This window comes from Microtus pennsylvanicus, chromosome 1 (assembly GCF_037038515.1).
Source record: "Microtus pennsylvanicus isolate mMicPen1 chromosome 1, mMicPen1.hap1, whole genome shotgun sequence".
NCBI classification, from domain to species: Eukaryota; Metazoa; Chordata; class Mammalia; order Rodentia; family Cricetidae; genus Microtus; species Microtus pennsylvanicus.
In genome coordinates this window covers 89,477,623-89,501,016 of record NC_134579.1, presented here as the reverse complement: position 1 = coordinate 89,501,016, position 23,394 = coordinate 89,477,623, and the positions used below count along the sequence as shown (strand labels likewise).

The 23,394-nt window shown below is 37.3% G+C and overlaps 1 protein-coding gene across 1 annotated transcript in view; it reads left to right on the top strand.

The window, feature by feature from the left end:
- LOC142848009 (uncharacterized) overlaps positions 1-22,656 on the top strand; it is a 72,577-nt gene extending 49,921 nt beyond the window's left edge. Inside the window, exons 4-8 of the mRNA XM_075969475.1 lie at positions 13,107-13,731; positions 17,477-17,700; positions 19,143-19,310; positions 19,916-20,099; positions 22,582-22,656. Coding sequence (XP_075825590.1) covers positions 13,107-13,731; positions 17,477-17,700; positions 19,143-19,310; positions 19,916-20,099; positions 22,582-22,656 — 1,276 coding nt within the window. The remainder of the gene's footprint in view (positions 1-13,106; positions 13,732-17,476; positions 17,701-19,142; positions 19,311-19,915; positions 20,100-22,581) is intronic.
- Positions 22,657-23,394: the final 738 nt, after the last annotated feature.

Below are 23,394 nucleotides of genomic sequence, written 5' to 3'. Positions count from 1 at the left end.
GATATGAACATAGTTGAACAAATGTCCATGTAGTATGATTGAGCATTATTTGGACATATGCCGAAGAGTGGTATTGCTGGGTTCTAAGGTAGGTTGAATCCCAATTTTCTGTGAAATTTCCATACTGCTTTCTAATGTGGTTGCAAAAGTTTTATTCCCTCCCACAATGTAAGACTGTTCCTCTTACTTTGCATGCTCTCCTGCATAGGCCTGAAAGGGTGTTTTGGGTCTTACACATACTGACAGGTGTAAGATGGAATCTCAGAGTCATTTTGATTTGCATTTCCCTGATCACTAAGAGTGTTAACCATTCCACTAACTGTCTTTGGCCATATGGGATTCTTCTATTTAAATTCTCTGTTTTGATCTGTACTCCATTTTTAATTGTATTATTTAGCATTTTGATGTCTATTTGCTTGAGTTCTGTATACATTTTGGAAATCACAGTCCTCTGTCTGATGTGGGGTTGGTGAAGATATTTTCCCAATTTCTAGGCTGCTTTTTTATCTTATTGACTGTGATTTTTGATTTACAGAAGCTTCTCAGTTTTAGGAGGTCCCATTTATTTACTGTTTCTCTCAGTATTGTGCTGCTGGGGTTATTATATTTAGGAAGTCGTCTCCTGTGCCCTTGGATTAAAAGCTGCTTCCCACTTTCTCTTCTATCAGGTTCAGTGTGGTATGATTTATAATGAGGTCTCTAAACCATTGGGACTTGAGTTTTGTGCTTGAGGATAGATATGAATCTATTTTCATTCTTCTACATGTTGACATCCAGTTACGCCAGCATGGATTGTTGAAGATGCTTTCTATTTTTGATTGTATAATTTTAACTTCTTTGTTAAAAATTAGGTATTTGTAGGTGTGTTGATGAATATACAGATCTTCAATTCTATTCCATTGGTCAAACAGTCTGATTAATACCAATACCAGACCATTACATTATTGTAGCTCTGTAAAAGAGCTGGATGTCAGGGACGTTGATGTCTCTAGAAGTTTCTTATTGTACAGGATTGTTATGGCTATCCAGGGTTTTTTGTTTTCTCATATGAAGTTGATTATTGTTCTTTCAAGGTCTTTGAAGATTTCTTTTGAGATTTTGATGGGGATTGCATTGAATCAATAGATTGCTATTGGTAGTATAGCCATTTTTATTGTGTTGATCCTACCTATGCATGAGCATGGGAGATCTCTCCATTTTCTGGTGTCTTATCCAATTTCTTTTTACAAAGATTTAAGGTTCTTGTCGAGCAGGACTTTCACTTGTTTGGTTAGTGTTACCCACAAGATATTTTATGCTATTTGTGGCTTCTGTGAAGGGTGATGTTTCTCTGATTTATTTCTCAGCTTCTTTATCATTTGTATATAGGAGGGCTACTAATTATTTTTAGTTGATCTTGGATCCTTCAATATTATAATTATAATTATTATTAATCTGTAGTAGTTCCCTAGTAGAGTTTTGGGGCTTATGTATGTCATATGCAAATAACAAAAGTTTGACTTCTTTCTTTCCAATTTATAGCCTCTTGATATCCTTTTGTTTTCTGATCACTCTAGGTAGAACATTAAGAACTATGTTGAATAGATATGGAAAGACTGGAGAGCCTTGTCTTGTCTCTAATTTTGGTGTAATCCCCTTGACTTTCTTTCCATTTAATTGATGTTGGCTATTGTCTTACCGTGTACTGCTTTTATTATGGTTAGAAATGGTCCTTGAATCCCAGTTTTCTCAAGACCTTTATCATAAAGGGGTTTCAAATGCTTTTTCAGCATCTGATGAGATAATCCTCATATAAAAATCTTTCATTAATTTTGTGGTGGGTTTCATTGATGGATTTTTGTATCTTGAACAATCCGTGAATCATGCGATGAAACTGACTTGATCATGGTGGATGATTTCCAGGTTTTTTATGGAGGGGTTGGTTTTGTTTGTTTGTTTGTTTGTTTGTTTGTTTGTTTGTTTGAGGCAGGATCTCTCTGTAGCTTTTGTAGCCTGTCCTTGAACTAGCTCTTTTAGACCAGGCTGGCCTCGAACTCAGAGAGATCCATCTGCCTCTGCCTCCCGAGTGCTGGAAATAAAGGAGTGCGCAGTTATTTATTGAGTGTTTTTGGATCAATGTTCATGGGTGAGATTGGTCTGTAATTCTCTTTCTTGGTGTGTCTTTGTGTGGTTTTGGTATCAAGGTAACTGGGCCTCAAGAAAAGAATTTGACAATTTTCCATCTGTTTCTATTATGTTGAACACTTTGAGGATTATAGGTATTAGCTCTTCTTCGAAATTCTTGTAGAATTCTGCACAGAAACCATTCAACTCCGGGATTATTTGGTTAAGAGGTTTGTGATAACACCTTCTATTTCCTTGTAGGTTGTACATCTATTTTAATTGTCAACCTGATCTTGTTTTAAATTTGGTAGAAGGTATCTATCCAAAAATTGTCCATAAATTTTGTGGAGTATAGGCTTTTGTAGTATGACCTAATGATTCTGTGGGTTACCTCACTCTCTGTTGTTATATCCCCCTTTTCATTTCTTTTTTTTTATTAAAAATTTCCACCACCTCCATGCAACCCTTTTCATTCCCCCTAGCCCCACTCCCCACGCCCCATTCCCTCCCCTTCCCTCTCCAGTACAAAGAGCAGTCAAGGTTCCCTTCCCTGTGGGCATTCCAAGGTCCTCCCCCCTCCATCCAGGTCTAGGAAGGTGAGCATCCAAACAGGCTAGGCTCCCACAAAGCCAGTACATGCAGTAGGGCCAAAGAGGAGTTATTTTAGAGTTGGCAAGAGCCTTGTCTCTAGAGGGGTTCCCAGGGGTCCAGAGAGATGTACCCCACTAGGTCCTTGGGCAGCTGAGGAGAGAGAGCCTGAAATGGACCGATCCTATAACTATACTAATGAATATCTTGCATATAACCATAGAACCTTCATTTGGCGATGGATGGAGATAGAGACAGAGATCCACATTGGAGCAATGGACTGGGCTCCCAAGGTCCAAATGAGAAACAGAAGGAGGGAGATCATGATCAAGGAAGTCAAGACCGCGAGGGGGGGCACCATCCCACTGAGACAGTGGGGCTGATCTATTAGGAGCTCACCAAGGCCAGTTGGACTGGGATTGAATAAGCATAGGATAAAACCGGACTCTCTGAATATGGTGGACAATGAGGGCTTCTGAGAACCACTTTTCATTTCTTAAGTTCTTAATCTGGATATTCTATTTCTGCCTTTTGATTAGTTTGGATAAAGGTTTGTCTGTATTGTTGATTTTCTCAAAGAAACAGCTCTTTGTTTCATTGATTCTCTGTATTGTTTTCTTTGTCTCTATTTTGTTTATTTCATCCCTCTTTTTGATTATTTCCTGTCTTCTACTCCTCCTGCATGAGACTGCTTCTTTTTGTCGTAGAGCTCTTAATTATGCGTGAGCTTTCCTCACATTCTTTCTGTGGGCACTTAATGCTATGAACTTTTAGCACTGCATTCATAGTGTCCCGTAGGTTTTGGTACACTATGCCTTCATTTTTGTTGAATTCTAGGAAGTCTTTGATTTCTTTCTTTATAGCTTCCCGAGACCCAGGGGGGGTTCAGTAGAGCACTGTTTGTTTTCCATGTGTAGTGGGGTTTCAGAAATTAATGTTACTGTTGAATTCTAATCTTAAACCACAGTCCAATATGATCCAGGGTTTTACTCCTTTTTTTGTATCTGTTGAGATTTTCTTTGCTACCAAGTATGTGATCAATTTTAGCGAGGGTTCTGTGAGGTGTTGAGAAGAAGATATATTCTTTAGTGTTTGGGTGGAATGATCTGTAGGTATCTGTAAATTACATTTGATTCATTAATCTGTTAGTCTTCTTATTTCTCTTTTAGGTTTGTCTACTTTACCTGTTCATTGGGGAGAATGGGGTGTTTAAGTCCTTAATTATTAGTGTGTGGGGTTTGATTTACAATTTAACCTTTAGTAATGTTTCTTCTGCCTATGTGGGTGTTCTTGTATTTGTGGCATTATTGTTCAGGAGTGAGACTTCACCTTAATGGATGGGTCCTGTTATGAGTATAAGGTGTTTTTCTCCATCTCTTTTGATTGATTTTAGTTTGAAGTCTATTTTGTTAGATAATAAAAGAGCCACACCCACTTTTTCTTTAGGTTCATTTGATTGGAAAATCTTTTCCCATCCATTTACTCTGATTTAATATATGTCTTTGAAGTTGAAGTGTGTTTCTTGTATACAGCAGTAGGCTGGATCATGCTGTCATAATCATTTTCTTAGCCTGTAACTTTCCATAGGGGAATTGAGTTCACTGATATTAAGAGATAATACTGACCAGTGTTTGTTAATTCCTGTTAGTTTTTGATGAAATTGTGTCTGTCCCTTCATTTGGTTTTATTGGAGTGAGGTTATATGATGTTGTATGTATTTGTATGTGTGCAGGTAGCTTTGTTTCGTCAGAGTGTTCCTTCTTGTACTTCGGTAGTGCTGGATTTGTGGATAGGTATTGTTTAAATCTGATTTCTCATGGATTATCTTGTTTGCCAATGGTGATTTAAAACTTTACGGGATTTAGTAGTCTGGGCTTGCATTTGTGGTGTCTTCAAGTCAGCAGTAATCTGCCCAGAATGTGACTAGAACAATGGAAGAAAATAGTGTACTACAGAAACATACAGAAAAAATCATAAAGCACAATTAAAAAAACGAAACAGTAAATAACATAAAAAATATTTAAGGTGTAGTTAAGTGATCATGAATATGTTAAAGAATTAGAATAAGAAAAAGACAACACAGAAATGAATGATGAAGAATATAATTATACTGTCCATTAGGACATGTTCTTGGTGGTTTGTCCTTTTTATCCTATATTCTCCATGATGATTCATGTAAAAAAATGGATGAAAGGCAAGGTGCTGTTTGTAATATTATATCTAATCTAGAATACCAAATTTATGGGATTGCTGATCACAAAATGTTTAGTCATATTTTGCTGGTGTTTTTATTGATTCTTTGGAAATTTTGCTGAGTAACTTATTGTACTTTAGTTCATACGGATCTTATGTTCTTGAAGCAGTGATGGGAACCTGTAGGGAAGAGTCAGTTTTGGATGTCAGTTGATCCAAGCCATGCATCAGCTACACAATCTACATCCTTTACTTGTCCTTTATAAATCTGCCCACAGATTCCCAGCACTGATTCAGGACGTAGAAATTAGTCTCTTTATACCTCGCCATACAAAGGTGTCAGCCGTTCCATGGCCTTCCCACTGATGTCATTGGAATCATATGCAGTAAAAATTTCTGCTTCTTTCTTGGATATGGAAATTCTGCCTTTGCTACACATCTTATGTTTGACATATTTTTATTTGACAGCAGTGTATGCCCGCATGGTTGCAGCTTACAGCTCATGTTTATTCAGCCTATGGGTTCTAAAGAAAATTTGCCAAGAGGATAGATAATTAAGGGCACAGGTGAAGTCTGGAACTTCACATGAAGATAATCTGGCTCCCATTCTCATACCCCATTTAGGCCCATAGTTCTGAAGGTTAACTTTTCCTACTTGGTTTTAATACTTCCAGCACACAGTTTTTAGTATAGACTGTATTTGGAGTATGCCTTTTAGAATAATGCTAAGCAAGAACACATCAAATTTTGGGATGAACTCTTGTATCCTTAGTCTAAGTAAAGAAATATTTACGTGGGCATTTGATAAACTCTTTCCTTTCTTGACAGGGAATCTTGACATTCCAGGATGTGGCAATTGATTTCTCTCCAGATGAGTGGGACAGCCTCGACTTTGCACATAGGGCTTTGTACAGGGAAGTCATGTTGGAGAACTACAGTAACATGGTCTCTGTGGGTGAGACATTTTTCTTTCCTGATTCCTTCTTTATCATATTTGTATCCTACAAGGATGTTTTACATCTATGTCTGAATTGTCTGCCTCACATTTATTTGCCAATTTAATAAAAATCTTGGAGTTCATTATGTAAATCAAAATGTTTTGTGTAAATTTATCTTGTCAATATATTCCTGACTCCTGGAGATATTTATCATTCAAACTTTCATAATACATTTTAGTTTTCAGATACATCATAGATTATATATTGATTTGCATCTTAATGATTCATAATGTGTTTGCATTTGATCCAGTAGTAATTTACAAGGAAACTCAAGGTATACAATATTAACAAAAATGCTTTTGAGTGTGTTAAAATATTTAAAGATAGCAATAAGAAAATCATATTTGGAATTTTAAATTATAGGCCATCTTATATAATCAGCATGGTGGTTTATGAGAAATCCATGTGTTTTATTGTTATCCCAAGTTATGGTCATAGGTCTCTTCCAATATGCAGGTCTTTCAGTGTCAAAACCAGACCTGATCAGCTTTCTTGAGCAAAGCAAAGAGCCCTGGAATGTGAACATTCGAGAGGCAGAAGGCAATGAACAAGGTAATCATAATAAAGCATTGGCACACGTGGGAAACCTAGGGCATGGAGAAATTCTGCCCTGAAGGGGGATGCATGGTGTAGGAGAACCATTATGTTTTCATTGGTTAATCAATAAAAAACCTGCTTGGCCTGATAGGGCAGAACGTAGGTAGGCGAAGGTAAATTCTGGGAGGAGAAAATCAGAGTCAGCGTGAGAGAGCCACCATGGAGACCCCAGGTCAGATATGCTAAATCTTTCCCAGTAAGCCATGACCTTGTGGTAAACACAGATTTATAATAATGGGTTGAATCAACATGTGAGAGTTAGCCAATAGGAGGCTAGAGCTAATGGCCAAGCAGTGTTTCTATGTGGTTATTTTGGGTGCAATCTAGGGAACAAAAGTCTCCAAATCCCTGTAACAGATGCACAAATATTTCTACCTAAAATTATGTAAAAATTCACATTGAATAATTATTCCAAATTACTTTATAAGTAAAATGACCTCAGATTTCCTTTGAATAATTAATTTATCTATAAAGCAGAAGTAAAATGATGTGTTGCCATATCTTCGAACATTACCAGGCCCTCAAATGAGCAATATTGAAATGAAAATTAGCATTAAAAAGTTTCACAGTGTTTGAAGGAGTATTGCTCTGTACCTGTTCATGTCTGTTCGTCTGCTCTCATGACAGAATTACATGGATTTCACTGTTGTATAGTCTCACATAAAATCAGGAAATATAAATCTTATAGTTGTATTCTTTGTAGAAGATTGTAGAGTTCATTATTTATGTCAGATACTGCAGAACTAAAAAGGGAACTTTTTCTAGTTCTGCAAACTATTCTTTAGAAATTAAGACTTGTTTAGTGTCATACATGTTATTAGTCTAATTTAATCACCTACTAATCTCTGAATATCAAAATTTATATATTAATATCCACATAAATATTGTATATGCACTTGTTTTCATTTCTGTTTTATATCTGTATTGTAATTTGTTTGGGGAAACAAATTTATATGTCCACAGTATTTTACTTTTAATACTTTTATTAGTGATTTAAGAATACCTTGCAATGTCATTTGACCAAATTCAACTCTCCAGTCTTCCCATGTTCCACTTCCTCCAGACATCTTTGGTTTTTTCCTCTTCTTTTTTTACATTCTCAGAATTCAATCTGAAACCTCCATAAAATTGTGGGTGTTGAGCATGGCCTACAATATGGTTGAACAATCAGAAGTTGCACATTCTTAAAATCAACATTATTCCCTTTCTCCAAGCATCTTTAAGATAGTAGTAGCTTCTCAGCAAGGCATGGATCTCCAGGCCCCTTCTTACTGTCTCCCAAGGATTTAAATCTGTCTTGGGATTGCTGATGTCTGATACATATTATCCTAATTACTTGAGTTTACATGTGTGACTCTCATGTTGTGTACAGAAAGCACTATTTTCTTATACTCATTCATGACTTCCTGCCTTGTTATGTATTATCACTCTGTGCTGAATGAGCTGTGAACAGTCCATGGAATAAATCTGTTATAAATATACTCATTAAAATTAAATATTTTCTTGTAGTTTGGACCATGTCTACCTATGAGTCACCTTTAGTTGTAAAATTCTGCCAGAATTTGGGAATGAAGGCTTAGAGATGCAACAGTCTGTGGGTAAATCAATAGGACATTAAAAATAATTTTAATAGCAAGCAGAATAATGTAGTAGGTGGTACCTTCTATTTTTTAATAATGCTTCTTGAATTAGCATGAATAATCCTCAAATTATTCTACAAAATAAAAACAGCAGAACACTGTGAAAATTTTTTATAAGGATAGCTACCTTGATAACTAAACCACATATACACCCAAAATGTAAGTAAAATACATGCCAATTTCATTATGAACTTATCTACGAAAGTCCCCAAAGAAATATTTGCTACATATATCCAATAACATATCAAAAAGATAATCTATCCTAGGCTTTACGTCAAGACATGTAGGGAGAGATGAAAAATTCAAAGTCAATAAATGTAATCTACCACTTGTACAACCTTAAAGTCAAATTCCAGAAGTTCATCTTATTAGATGCAAAAAAGCCTTTAACAATATTAACAGCCCTTCTTGATAGAAGTCTTGGAGATATTAGGGATACAAGAAATATACCTCTGCTTAAAAAATGCAATTCACAGAAAGTGTATAGCCCACATCAAACTAAATGGAGAGAATTCAAAGCCTCTCCACTAAAATAGTGAACAATGCAAGAGTATTCAATCTCTCTATATGTATTCAATACAGTACTTGAAATCTTAGCTTAAAAAAAACTCAAATGAAGATCTAGAATTGATTCATATCAAAGGAACAAATCAAAATAATGTTATATGCAGATGCTATATTTTTATATATAAAGGACTGTAAGAACTCTATAAAGAAACTTGTACAACTTAGTAACACCTTCACAAAGTATAAGGATTGCCAAATTAACTAACAAAACTGAGTAACTTTCCTACATACAAATGAGAAAAGACTTACATAGAATTCAGGAAAATGATGCCTGTCACAATAACCTCAAAAAATAGTTTTGTGTAATTTGAACTAAAACAGTGAAAGACCTTTATAAAAACTTTAAGACATTGAAGATATGAATTGAAAAAGATATTGTAAGATGGAAAAATACACATGCTCAAGGATTGGTCAATTAATATAGTAATATACTGATTCAGTGAAAACCCTATCAAAATTCTAACACAATTCTTCTCAGATCTCAAAACCACAGTTTTCAGTCTCATATAGATACAAATAAGCAAAAACCTCACAATAGCTTAAACAACCATGAAAAATAAAACTATAAACAATATACCATTCAGAGTTATAATTCTTTGACATTTTTATAATAATTAGGTTTTGTAAATAATGGTATGTCTGAAAGACAGACATATTGATCAAAAAATCAGATTGTAGATACTAACTTATGTCCACTCATTTATTACATTCATTTTGTAAAAGAATCTAGAAAAATGCACTTGAAAAATAAGAGCATTTAATCCTAATCTTACCTAAGCTATTTCGAACAGACCATAAGTCCCCAAAGAAAAAATAGTTTTCTCCAAGAGATTCTCAGTGGGGATAAAAGTAACACTTAGAGGAATTCCCCATAACCAGCACTTGAAGTATATCACCACACAACTCAATGGAATTTTTGTGCATTCTTTTCTCCCCATAATGTTAAGTTTTGCAATGTATTTTTTTAATTGAAAAACTTTCTGCCTCCTCCCCGCCTCCAATTTCCCTCCCCCTCTTCCCACTCCTCCCTCTTTCCCCCGCTCACTCCCCCTCCTCCCATTCCTTTCCCCTCCCTCTCCAGTCCAAAGAGCAGTCAGGGTTCGCAGACCTGTGGGAAGTCCAAGGTTCTCCCCCCCTCCATCGAGGTCTAGGAAGGTTAACATCCAAACAGACTAGGTTCCCACAAAGCCAGTTCATGCAGTAGAATCAAAACCCAGTGCCATTGTCTTTGGCTTCTCATTAGCCCTCATTGTCCCTCGTGTTCAGAGAGTCCGGTTTCATCCCATACATTTTCAGACCCTGTCCAGCTGGCTTTGGTGAGCTCCCAATAGATCAGCCCCACTGTCTCAGTGGGTGGGTGCACCCCTCGAGGTCCTGACTTCCTTGCTCATGCTCTCCCTGCTTTTGTCCTCATTTGGACCTTGGGAGCTCATGTATTTATTTTTATTTATGACCTTACAATATCTTTATGTACATTACACCTTCAAAAGTTTTGTTTTCTTTGTTTTATGCAATTTTGGGGGTACAAATGTGTGTCTTTCTCTCTACAAATACTTATTGTGCTTTTTCTTTATTTTCCATTCTTCTCTGATTCTATCTGATTTCTTTTATTCTGGTTATATTATTTTATTGTTATTCTTTAGGTGCCTATTTGTTTTTAAAGAAGTGAGTGAAATTGGGTAAATTCAGACATACGTAAAGATGCGGATGATCTGAGGGCACTTGAAGGATGAAAAGTTATAGTCAGAATATATTTTATGTAAACATCTATTTTCTGTATAAGAAAAAGAAAAAAATGTATCTCTGATAAAAAAATATCAGTCCTAGTGAATTTCCTTGATGTCTGATATTTTATGGATCTCTTCCTTGGGGTATACATGATTGTCTATAGACCAGGTAGTAGTAACAGTTTCCAGTTCATCTTTTGTTCTTTCCTTATTAATTAATATTCTGTCTAATTTTTTTGTGTATGTGTTGTCAAATTTAATTTTTTATTAAAAATTTCCACTTCTTCCCCACATCCCATTTCCCTCCCCCTCCGCCCATCATCCTTCCCCCTTCCTCTCCAGTCCAAAGAGCAGTCAGGGTTCCCTGCCCTTGGAAAGTTCAAGGTCCTCCCCCATCCATCTAGGTCTAGGAAGGTGTGCTTCCAAACAGACTAGGCTCCCATAAAGTCAATACATGCAGTAGGATCAAAACCCAGTGCCATTGTCTTTGCCTTCTCAGTCAGCCCTCATTGTCTGCCACGTTCAGAGAGTCCTGTTTGAACACATGCTCCATCAGTCCCAGTTCAGCCTGTCATGGTGAGCTCCCATTAGATCAGCCCCACCATCTCAGTGGGTTGGTGCACCCCTCGAGGTCCTGAATTCCTTGCTCATATTCTCCCTCCTAGTGTTCCTCATTTGGACCTTGGGAACTCAGTCTGGTGCTCCATTGTGGGTCTCTGTCTCTATCTCCATCAATCTCCGGATGAAGGGTCTATGGTGATATGCAAGATATTTATCAGTATGGCTATAGTATCGGGACATTTCAGGTTCCCTCTCCTCAGCTGCCCAAGAAACTAGCTAAGGATATCTCCATGCATACCCGGGAACGCCTCTAGAGTCAAGTCACTTGCAAACCCTAAAATGGCTCCCTTAATTTAGATATAGACTACCCTGTTCTAATTTCTTAAAATTTTTTCATTTCAAGGGATTGTGGAGATGAGTTAAATCCATTAAGATAATGCAATTTTATGAGTGTACTTTTATTGCATTTGGGTTATAGTCGTTGTATTAGTTACTTATTATCTATTTCTGTAATAAACTCCAAGATAAAGGCAATATATGGAAGAAAGATCCATGACAATGAATCAGAGGAAGCAGTTGGCAAGGGACTAGAGCAGCAGTGAGAGGTCCCATCTAGAATCACAACAGAAAGTAGATAGCTCACTGTTGTTATTAGAAGGCTACAAAATTCTCAAAACCAGTGTCCAAGGACATAGGTATTCCAATAAGTTGATACCTCTTTATCTTACCCACAAATATTCACCAACATTAGACTATGTATTCAGATATCTGATTATATGGGGTCATTTCACTCAAACTGCCATAATCTCATTTATTATTCTAAAATTGTGATTGGAACCTCTAAGATAACATAAACTCGATCCTTTCATTTTTATAATGTATTTAATATATGTTATAAAAGATATTCTATCCATTTACATTAAGAAGTTTATTTCCTTAGAACAAATGAATTGAAGTTTATTTTATATAATATGCCATCTTGCATATATGTATATATATATATATATAAAATTGTGTCACTTATATAACTGAAAACATTCACCTAAGTATACTAATTCAGATAATTATATATTTTTCTTTCTTCCAGTTTTACATTCTCATCAAACACAAAAGAATAGACAAGATTGTATCCACAAGTTCGTGTCAGGAATAGCTGTAAGTAGTGACTTTAAAACCTTCCATTTAGGGATGATTTCAATATTCGGTGAAGAAAGAAAAGAGAATGGTTTATGTCGTGATTGAAATAATCTCTATTCATCAGCCATCCTGGGTGGTCCTATAAATAAAGGTCAATAATTTCTACCTTATCTGGAAAGATTTCACATTAGATCACTTACAATTTCAGAAGCAATTTCTTCAGTAAAAAAAATACAAATAAATTTTAAAACACATTTTTTCTACAAAGAATATTGAAAAATCTGAAAATTGAATGACGTGTATTCTATTAAACATTCTCCAGAATTTTCTCAACAAAATGACATTTTGTTACAAGATATTCGTGAGATAAACATGAGAAGTTTTTCTCAATCAATTGAGACTGAAAATATATCAAAGAATTTTCAGTCATGAGAAACGTTAAACATTTACTGATCTTATTAAAGCCTTTCCTAGGAACTCTAATGAATAATTTCTAGAATCCTCTTCTTAAAGTGACAAATTCCCAAAAATGAAATCACCATATGTCTTTTCTCATTATATAAGTTCATAGAAGAAGTCTGTTTTTTCTAAGAGCCAATACATACATGATAATTGTAAGGATGATTTTGGTTGTAACACAACTTCTTTTTGTTTCAGCATGACCAGAAACAAGGGAGGCATTATATCAACAATCAAAATGAAGAGAGACAAAACAATTATATGGAATGTGGAAAGTGCTTCAACAGATATGCATGCCCCACTATGAATAAGAGAATTAATTCCAAAGAGAAGGCATACAAATGTAAAGATTGTGGCAAGTCATTTATCAGTCTCACAAACTTTCAATATCACCAGAGAACTCATACTGGTGAGAAACCTTACAGGTGTCAAATATGTGGCAAGTCCTTTACCCGGGTCTCAAATCTTCATTTTCATAACAGAATTCATACTGGTGAAAAACCTTACAAGTGTCAACAATGTGGAAAGTCTTTTACCCAGATCTCAACTCTTCTATCTCATCAAAGAATTCATACTGGTGAGAAACCATACAGATGTAAAGAATGTGGCAAGTCCTTTACTAGGGCCTCAGATCTTCAGAAACATCACAGAACCCATACTGGTGAGAAACCTTACAGATGTCAAGAATGTGGAAAGTCCTTTACCCAGATCTCAACTCTTCTATCTCATCAAAAAATTCATACTGGTGAGAAACCTTACAGATGTAAAGAATGTGGCAAGTCTTTTGCCAGGGCCTCAGATCTTCAGAAACATCACAGAACCCATACTGGTGAGAAACCTTATAGATGTCAAGAATGTGGCAAGTCCTTTACCCAGGTCTCCAATCTTCATATTCATAACAGAATTCATACTAGTGAAAAACCTTACAAGTGTCAACAATGTGGAAAGTCCTTTACCTGGGCCTCGACGCTTCTATCTCATCAAAGAATTCATTCTGGTGAGGAACCTTACAGATGTCAAGAATGTGGCAAGTCTTTTGCCAGGGCCTCAGTTCTTCATAACCATCAAAGAATTCATACTGGTGAGAAACCATACAAATGTCAAGAATGTGGCAAGGACTTTAAAACAAATTCAAGTCTTAGAAAGCATCACAAAATGCATGTAATGCATACATTTTATGAAACTTGTTAGTGTACCTCACATTAATTCATTGTACTGATCTTCATGCATTACCCAACTTATTTCACAGACTCACATCTTTCAATTAATTTTCAAATCTTAGTCAATACTTAGACAGCTACACAGTTCTTATGAATTTAGAAACATTGTATCCAGATTTGAATTTTATTATCATCAAATATTTAGTGTAAACAGAATTTATGCATCATTGTTGTAAACATACTAATCAAAAATTAATTACTATGAATAAGTAAGTATTTCTAGGAGGAGTAAATTGAGCAATAACGTTTCTTGACTGTATGTTAAGATAATGTGTGACAAAAACAACCTATGTCAAACTAGTTCAGATTTTGATGCACATTTAATTTCTTGGCATATGGTTGCTTATATAATGAGATTATATTCTATATAACATTTTTCTGTGATTTTTGTGATTCTTGAATAAATATAAGCTTATATTAAAATTCAAGTCTTTTAATTAGTGTCTTTGCAACAAAACAGTTAAACAATTTGCCCAATTTTTACTGCACATTTTTCTGATATTCTATTCTCTAATAGTAGAGTATCGTAAGTGTGAACACTTCCATGGATGAGCTGGTAGGACAGAGAATGACACACTACATAGATTACTTTAAACTTTTATAATTGTGGTACAAATCAGTGTGAGGTAGATGGAAGATATCAATGGGCATGAAAAACTGGACAAGGAAAAGCTACAAGGCAACAACATCAAAGATCTGTAGTCATTAAGGAAAGCAGGGAGTGGGAGAGGTGGACTTCTCCAGAGAGAACACAAAAACTGATTGTTCAGTAAGCAATGGACAATATGCTTGAAAATATATAGAATTATAACCTTTTATGGATTGGTCTCCTTGTATTTAGGAACATATGTATATACAAATTTATATATCAATATAGCAATGCATGAATAAAGGACATAAACTTGAAAGAGAACAGATATTGTGGTATATAATAGAGTTGGATGTAGGATATCATAAGTACAAAATTAATCTTATTATTTGGTACATTCTAATTATATAAAATAAGTAATGTGTTTGTATACACCCCATTGTTTCCCTGTTATACTCCCTCCATCTAAAATATTTACCATCTCAATTCTGCAAAAATTTTCATCCACTTTTTATATTTTTTCTAAATTCCATTTATGAGATAAGATGAGTGTTATTTGTATTTTGGAGAGTTGTCTATTTCTTTGACTTAATAATCCATAGTTGCAACAATTTTCTTGAGACATATAATTTTTTTTGTTTTGTTTTTTGTTTTTTTTTTAATTGAGAAAGGGGGGGAAAAAACAAGTTTCCACCTCCTCCCAGCCTCCCATTTCCCTCCCCCTCCTTCTACCCTTCTCCCCCTCCCCCCACTCCTTTCCCCCTCCCTCTCCAGTCCAAAGAGCAGTCAGGGTTTTCTGCCCTGTGGTAAGTCCTAGGTCCTTCCCCCTCCGTCCATATCTAGGAAGGTGAACATCCAAACTGGCTAGGCTCCCACAAAGCCAGCACATTACGTAGGATCAAAACCCCGTGCCATTGTCCTTTGCGTCTCATCAGCCCTCATTGTTCCCCATGTTCACATAGTCCAGTTTTATCCCATGCTTTTTCAGTGACAGTCCAGCTGGCCTTGGTGAGCTCCCAATAGATCAGCTCCACTGAGACATATAATTTTTCTATAATTTTATTCATTGATCGATTATCTTTCATTATTTATTCATATATTTTCTTTATCCATATATTTACATATATTGGTGGTTATCAAAGCTCATTCCCTGAATCATCTGTTATATGAAGTGCAGTAATAACAATTACACACAAACTCATGCATATGTGCTTCAGCATAGTGAACTCACTTTGACAAGTATGCATATCCAGGAGTGATTCAGCTGGTATGTCTATGGTAAATTTTCAGTCATATCTATCATTATAGCATCCACAGTACCTGGGATGTCTTATTTTACAGTGACCATAGCATATGTGTTCTTTTTTCCCACTTCCTTTGCAGTTTTTAGAAAAATTTACAGTTGACAAAAAATGTAATCATTAAAAAAGAACCCAAAGCTGGAATTATAGAACACTCCAAATATTATTTCCCTTTGTGAAAAATGAGTCTGGGACCCAAGAAAATGACCACAAAATCTACAGTACTTGAGCCAGCTTATAAGTTCTATTGAAAATGTATTGTAATGCAAGTGGTTGCCATGACTTAGCTTGAGTGGTCAGAGCTTGAACTCATATTACTACATGCCTGGGTACCTCAACGTGGTCCACTTGGTAAGCAGAAAGTACTTGTGAGTAACTAGGGTAACTTTGCACACATATTTGTATTTCATATGTATGTTGGCACTTGAGATACTGTCTTAGATATGCTGATTATGAAAAAATGTTGTCAGCATGCAGACAATAAAACTCTGCTCTTTATCATCTACCATACAAAAACTGCACCAAAAGTGTCATGGATATCAAAATGAGACCTGATACCCTACAAATTCGAAAGGACACAGTAAAGATAATCCTCCAACTTTTAAGCATATTTAAGGGGTGTCTGCATAGGACTCTTGTCCAAAAGTACATGAGACTAAAAATCAACTAATAGGAGCTTATAAATTTAAAACTTTTTATTTCAGCATAAGAAAATGTCATTTACACTATGAGAAATTCACTGGTGCAATGGTGACGTGAGAGTTATTGTGTATTTCACTTCATGCTGATCTGGTGAGACCTACACTCTAGGTAGGAATTAGTACCTGGTTCAGTGTCCATGGTCAAAAGACTCTGGCTGGATGAGTTATATATTCCTTTAAGATGATGCTACTGTTGTTACTTTTTGAGACAATGTAACTTCTTTGTAAATATTTCCATTTTGATGGATAGATGTCTTCAGCTGTCAGCCTTGGTTTGTTGATTGACGCAGCATAGCATGATCTACATCATGTTATATCCCATGGCTATGTGCCTCAATATCTGTATGTGTGTGCATGTGTTTTTCCAACTTATGGTGCCTCTACTTAGCCCAGACTGATCTCTGACTTGCCACTGCTCTTTCTTCCGTTTATTGATTCATGGTTTGGACCATTATATTCTTCCCAGACAAGATTTTTTTCTATATATCTGAGGACTAATCTAGGCTCATGTGGCTCCAGCCAGAACTGTCAAATTGAATCTCATCTTCACTCACAACATCATAGCTTCAGTGAGCTCTGCAGGGGAAGTTTTTATCACTACCTGTATGACTTCCTGTTGTTTGGAACCAACCAGTCTCTAAAAGTCTGAGGATCTTTCCCAGATGCTCTTCACTTCAGAGGACTCATCCCTCCCAATCCCCTTCATCCTGACCTAATTTCTCAGGATCATTAATTTCTCATCTTACTCAGTATGGATCTTAAGGAAGGGAAGAACCATTCCTGCACAGTACTTCAAAAGTGAGCATTCAACTCCACACAGATAATGTTCTAATGAAGTGGGGAGCTAGATCTCTGGCTTTGAAAGGAGGATGAGCATCCTTTCTGACGTCAGAGAGGCTCCTGATATGGCACCTTGGTTTCAGGTCATGTTTGGAGTGAGGAAATTAGCCAGAGAAAAAAGGGCTGTACTGTGGGAAGCAGCAGACCCCTCCCTGGGCATTCTATTGTATCCTGGAGATCCCTGGCATTCTATGTGATGTCAGAAGTGCTGTGGCAACACCATCTGCCGCTGGGGCATCTGTTCATTGCTTACAGGTTTTGGTCATAGCCATGTTGGCAAGACTGAGCAGGCTTCTTGAGAGACGTAAAGGAGAGCATCACGAGACTAGAGGGAGGCAGAAAAAAGCTGGCCTTCAATCTCAGCATCACACATCAAGAAATAAATGGTTTGGGGCAAAATGCAGTGAGTCCTACTTGATGATGGAAGGCTTCAACTTGGTTTTACATGGTGGGACACTGGATCTTGGAGCTTTGGGGAGGTAATGGATCTATCCTGCTTCTCTTCATTTCTAAAGAGTAGACCTGGAGTCTAGGGTTTCTGATGGTTATTTTGGCAGAGAGCCAGTAATGGTCAACGCTGTAGCTGCTGTGCTAGGGGCCCTCTGCTTTGACTCTGAGTGGAAAGGAAAGAGAGAGAGATTAATGAGATCTCAGTTACAGAACTGTACTTCAGCACACTGGATTTCTTTTGGTTGTGGGTCACTAATAACAGGGAGAGTAAAGTCCCCTGGCCAAAGCTGGAGGATCTCACATTTTACCTCAGAGTAACCTGCAGGGCAGGAGCCATCAATTATTGCTAAGGCTTCTGAGTCCTGCTTCTCAATGGCCCATCATCTTTCATTTGAGTGTAGGAATGGGCCATCATACTCTCTGCAAGTGTCTGTTCTTGGTGTGTGAGTGCTCACCTCTGTGGATGCGCTGTCCAGGTGTCTCCAGACTGTCCTGTCACTAGGTGATGTCACCTTTGCTAACGTCACGATTAATGGAATGTATTCTGCTGATGTTTGGGAGAATTGTTCATTATTACCCATGTGACTTATCTTGGTGTGACGGGACACCCACAATCCCCATCACCCCCATGCATTGTAACAGCCCTGTGGATCTTTCCCGAGGTACTCATTCACTTTATGGAACTGAACTTCCTTCAACATCAACATGAGCTAATGTCTCAGTATCTTTCACTTCTCATCTTATTAATTAGAGATCTTCAGAGGGGAAGAGCCATTCCTTGGGAATGTTTGGAAAATGAGTCTTGACCTCTATACATGGTGAAATATTAAATTAGAATTAATGAGAGTTTAACTAATCAAAGAAATCTCTGGATTGGAAGAAAGAGATGCTGAAGGCCTTCCCCTGTGTCTCAGGGAAGGCACCTGGAAAAACCAGCTTGGCTTTTGGTGATTTTGGGAAGAGACAGTTATGAAATAAGTGATGGTAGTTGGCCGTGACTCTAACAGTCCATTCTCTGCACATTCTATTGCATCCTGGAGAGTCGTTGACCTCTTTTGTGAAATCATCAGTGTTTTGTTTTGGGGGACTCATTAAGTACTTATAGGGTTCACCAGAAGACACGTTGGTAAGATTGATTTGAGCACACCAGTTGGCAGAGAGATCTGACTTTTAAAAAGGGGTTGGGGCTTGAGCTGGACCTCTAGAAATGGGGTTTAGTAGCTGGGAACTTTGGAAAAGATGGTTCTATGCTGCTTCTGGGTTAATAAAGTCAAACACATGGTCAAGGATTGGTGATGGTTAGTTTGGCAGAAAGCCAGGACTTGTCAATCCTACAACTTCTGTTCTCGAAGTTCCTTACTTTTATTTTGAGTGGCAAAGACCAGCAGGAGGCACAGACTTCTATATGATGCTGGCATGGGTACTGAGGACTCTAGTCTGTTCTTTGCTCCTGGGCCATACCATACCACAGGCTGAATTTTGAGCTGGAGATGGTGACTATGGAGCATAAGAAAGTGATGCTGGACCTGCAGAAATTCCCCAAGATTAGAGACGCCTTAAATAAGTGCAAGGAGCTGACTGAGGAAACTGTCTCCTACAGGGAAGTGCGTGACTTCACTGGGATCCCCATTCATTGGGAGTGACTGTTTTTGCCATGTTTTTGTCTTTGAACCAAGGTGAGGACTTTCTTTCTAGCCTGTCTCATGCTCTTGAGTTGGGCCTCTTAGACCAGTTCTGCTAAGAGTGACTTATCTGTGAGCCCATCCCAGAATTGTCCTGCCAGCCAAAGGACCCTCTAGATAGACAATCTATCCACACCATGATGAGGGTGTCAACCATCTGTGGGTCTGTGGGAGCTCTGGGAGGGTTTTAAGAGGTGATCCAAGGGGACCCATAGATGGAATATATTTCTCTTGGGTCTTTTGTCCTCCCATAGAGAATATTTGCCTTCTACCTCTCAACCTCATAATGTTTTCGCAACCATGAACAGTTAAGTACATGTGGTTGGAGGCAAACCCTGCTCTCAGAAGTACATGGATCTTTTTACTGTCAGGGATTTCAGAAGTAGCCTGAGTCTTTCTGGAATTTGGCTCTTCTCTGGCTTTTGCCAGCTACTATACTATGCTGACATGGTTACTGGGGGCTCTAGTCTGGGGCTGCCTGGAACAAGGACCTTGCGTGGATGATGTGGGAGTTGTAGATGTAGGCTGGATTGGACTCACAATGTATTTTGTGATGGTTCAGCATCCTCCACAAGCAGCTGCTGAGTGAGCGAACCCAGTTGAACCAAAAAGTGAGCATATTGAGAGAAGAGAACCGAAAGCTCTGGAGGGAACAGATTTCACTGCAAGAGTTCTGTGAGAAGGTGAAGAATCTCAATGATGAGGCCAATGAGAAGATCTATGAGCTATGTGCCGAGGAGAAGCAGGTAGGCTGAAGCAGTGTGGGCCGGCTGTACATCATCTGTAATAATACACACACACACACACACACACACAATCATTTACCCACATATTCAGCAGCTCACTAACATCCTATCCAATTGTTGATTTCTGTGAACATTCACAAGTCTTTTGGGGAAAGCATCTTGTAATATCAATGGTTAGGTGCAGCTTTGAAAGAGGATATCCCTGTATAAATGACAAAAGAGTGGTTCTCTTTGTCATCCTTTTTATCTTTTCTCATATATTACATCTTAACATCAGTTCCTGTTCCTTCCCTCCTCTCAGGTCTTCACTGCCTGCTCCCACTCTCCCTGGTCCAGTCCTCCTTAATTTTTCTTTAGAAAATAGCAGGTCTCCCTTGGTTATTTGATCTAATTTTTAAAATGACAATAATCCCCAGGCTTTGCTCATGTTTGTAATGCATTCTAACAATGAGATACATCACCAGATCACTTTGGACCTTGAGATTTCAATCCGGTGCTCCTATGCGGGTCTCTGTCTCTGTCTCCTTTCAATCGCCTTATCAATTATTTTCATAATAAATTTGATTTCGTCTACTTCTTCTTGAGTAGGGTGTTCAATTCTTCTTGTTGCATGATCCCTGGATTCTGGTGATGTCATGTTGCCTTTCAGGCATTGGCAATGCCCATCTCTTCCTTCAAATGCAGCCAGGAGAGTCTTGGTGTCTTGTTCCAATCTTTGCTATGACTGACTCTCTGGGTGGATCTCCTCAGTGCAGGAGTAGGAACTGTTCCTGGGCCAAGGGCCAGTCTGGATGCATCTCCTCATTAGAGGAACAGGGACTCCTGGTAGTCCAACGACCCCCAAAGACAAAAGCACAAACTTGGGGGGAGGGCAGGGTCATGTGGAACAAAGAAGCCCCTGCAGCAGGAGTTGAAGGGGCCCTGTACACCCTCACCCATCTGGATGGAAATCCTCAGCACCTATATTTTTCCTTTTTTTCTCATTTCAAATGTGTTGACTACATGCGGGAGTGGTGAGTGTTAATTTGGATGGGTTTTCCCACAGTAGCTCTTCTCCTTTGTGTGCTTGTTTTCAAATTTAGTATATCTTTAAGAGTCAAAAGTCATAGACCAAAGAAACTAATGTGTTCTTAATATATAACAGTTAAACACCTTCAGTTATGTTCAGTCTGTCTCAAATCACTCGGCTAGCTTTAAAAACTGAAAATAATTTACCTTCTCCAAAAGTGAACTAAAAATCATGAGTCCATGAACTTAATTGTGTCGGTGTTGTTTGGAATAAACTTATATTACAGTGTGTCATATATCCAAAAACATGAATTAGATGAGATTTATTTAACATGTAAAAACAATTCTCAACTTTAAAGATTTGGCCTATGTGTTTCCTGAGAGAACTTATAATATTATTCCCTAGGAGTGTTTATTAAACAATGATTTTTTTCCACAAATCCATGATTATTATATCACAAATAACTATCTTGAAAACACATAATATGGAAGGAAATGTTTTTAAGTATCATGTAAGATTTTTACAGTACTTTAATAAATTTAATTTAACAATTTATTAATTTTTAGCATGCTTACAAAATATTTTCTCATGAATAAACTCTCAAAGGTGAATGTCCTTCATTCCTTTTAATAGTACACATTAGATTAGCTTGAGATCACAAACAGTGAAGAGAGATATTTACTGTGTCAAACATCTAGAAACACGTGTTTATAAACATTCAGCTGCATCTGAGTAAGAGAAGAAGCAACTGATAGTAAAGCTTTCGGGAAAAAATTGATAAATTAATCCATTACACTTATTACACTGGAAGACATAACTAAATTATTCAAACAGCAGAAACTGTCAATTTGTCAGAAAGACCAAATGTGTTTGGGAAAATAGTTCAGCATCAGTGTAAAGCATTTTTAAATGGTCAGAGAGGAGAGACAAACAAATAAAACTCTGTACAAAGGACAGCAAGAATCAGGCACAAGGAACAGAATTGTTTTTCAAACCATATTGTGTGGTTGTGTTGTGCGTGTACATGGTCTCTCTGTGCTACATCAGGTTCTAATGGAGTCTACTGTCTCCTTGTGACAGTGAAATGAGTAAGGAGAGTGAAACCCGAACTCAAATGTTCCATTCTTACTCACTAGGCGTCCTTCTTTATCTATCCCCACATCCTTCACAAACAGCGGTTTGTTACTCGTGTTTAAGGAAAAAGAGGGCTCCTAACAGTAGGTCCTCATGGGCATTATAAAAATCTCAGTATTTGCTTTTCATATCAAAATATATGAGTCCGTAAGAATCTACCATAACATACTGTGTTAATATTCTACATGATTAATGAACAATGTCTCGTGTTGAAGCATTTTGAACTCTACTGCTTCCTTTAAAAGAATCTGAAAATACTTGCAGTTCTCTCAAAATTTCAAAGTCACAAACAACTGCATGTGGAAATAAAATTGCTTTCACTTGTGCTTCATTCCACAGCTTCTATTTGTCAATCTAATTAGCAGCCCCAACATCTTTGTGAATCTTCCCAGTGAAACCAAGGTAGAGGTATGATAAGCTTCATAAGATTTTGATCTCCATAAGATTTTGAGTTCAGCTTTCCTTTCCCCACTGCTGCTTTGCTTTGATTGAGTACAACAGGCCAGTGCAGCCAGAGATCTCACTGCTGGGCAGACCTCTTGAACTCAGCAAGGGAAAAACTCAGCATTTAAATCTCTCTTGTTTTCCTGAGTATCTGTTTAACCAAGCCAGGAGTAAATAGTTCCTGATTTCTGAGGCTCTGCAGATGGTGAGTGTGCGTGTAGCAGCTGAATGGTATTTAGTGATATTTTTTAAAAGCAAATCCTCTAGAGAGAATCCAGGAACAGAAGCTCAGAAGAGATGGATGGTTCTACAGTAAGTATGTCTCTGCACAGCAGCTATGCTCAATTTCTTCTACAAAGTTGATATATTTATGTTGCACATTTTATCTGCTTCTCATAGTCTTCCCTAAGGAGTTTATATCTATTTACATTGCGTGCCTGTGCTAAATTATGACAGTTATAATTGAGTCTTTAAATATATACTATTTGAACGGGATCAAATTCCCACTGTTTTGTTTTGTTCTTGTCTCTTTGTTTTTTGAAGACATAGATCCTCAATGAACTGATGATGCTTATCATTGGGGATTCCATTGTGACAGAGGAATATTGTAGTTTCCTGATGCCCAATTCCTCCAGAGAACAACTCACAGCATATATGGTATGGCGACTGCCCAGGCTCTCTTTATGGTTTATGAAAAATGGATGCTCG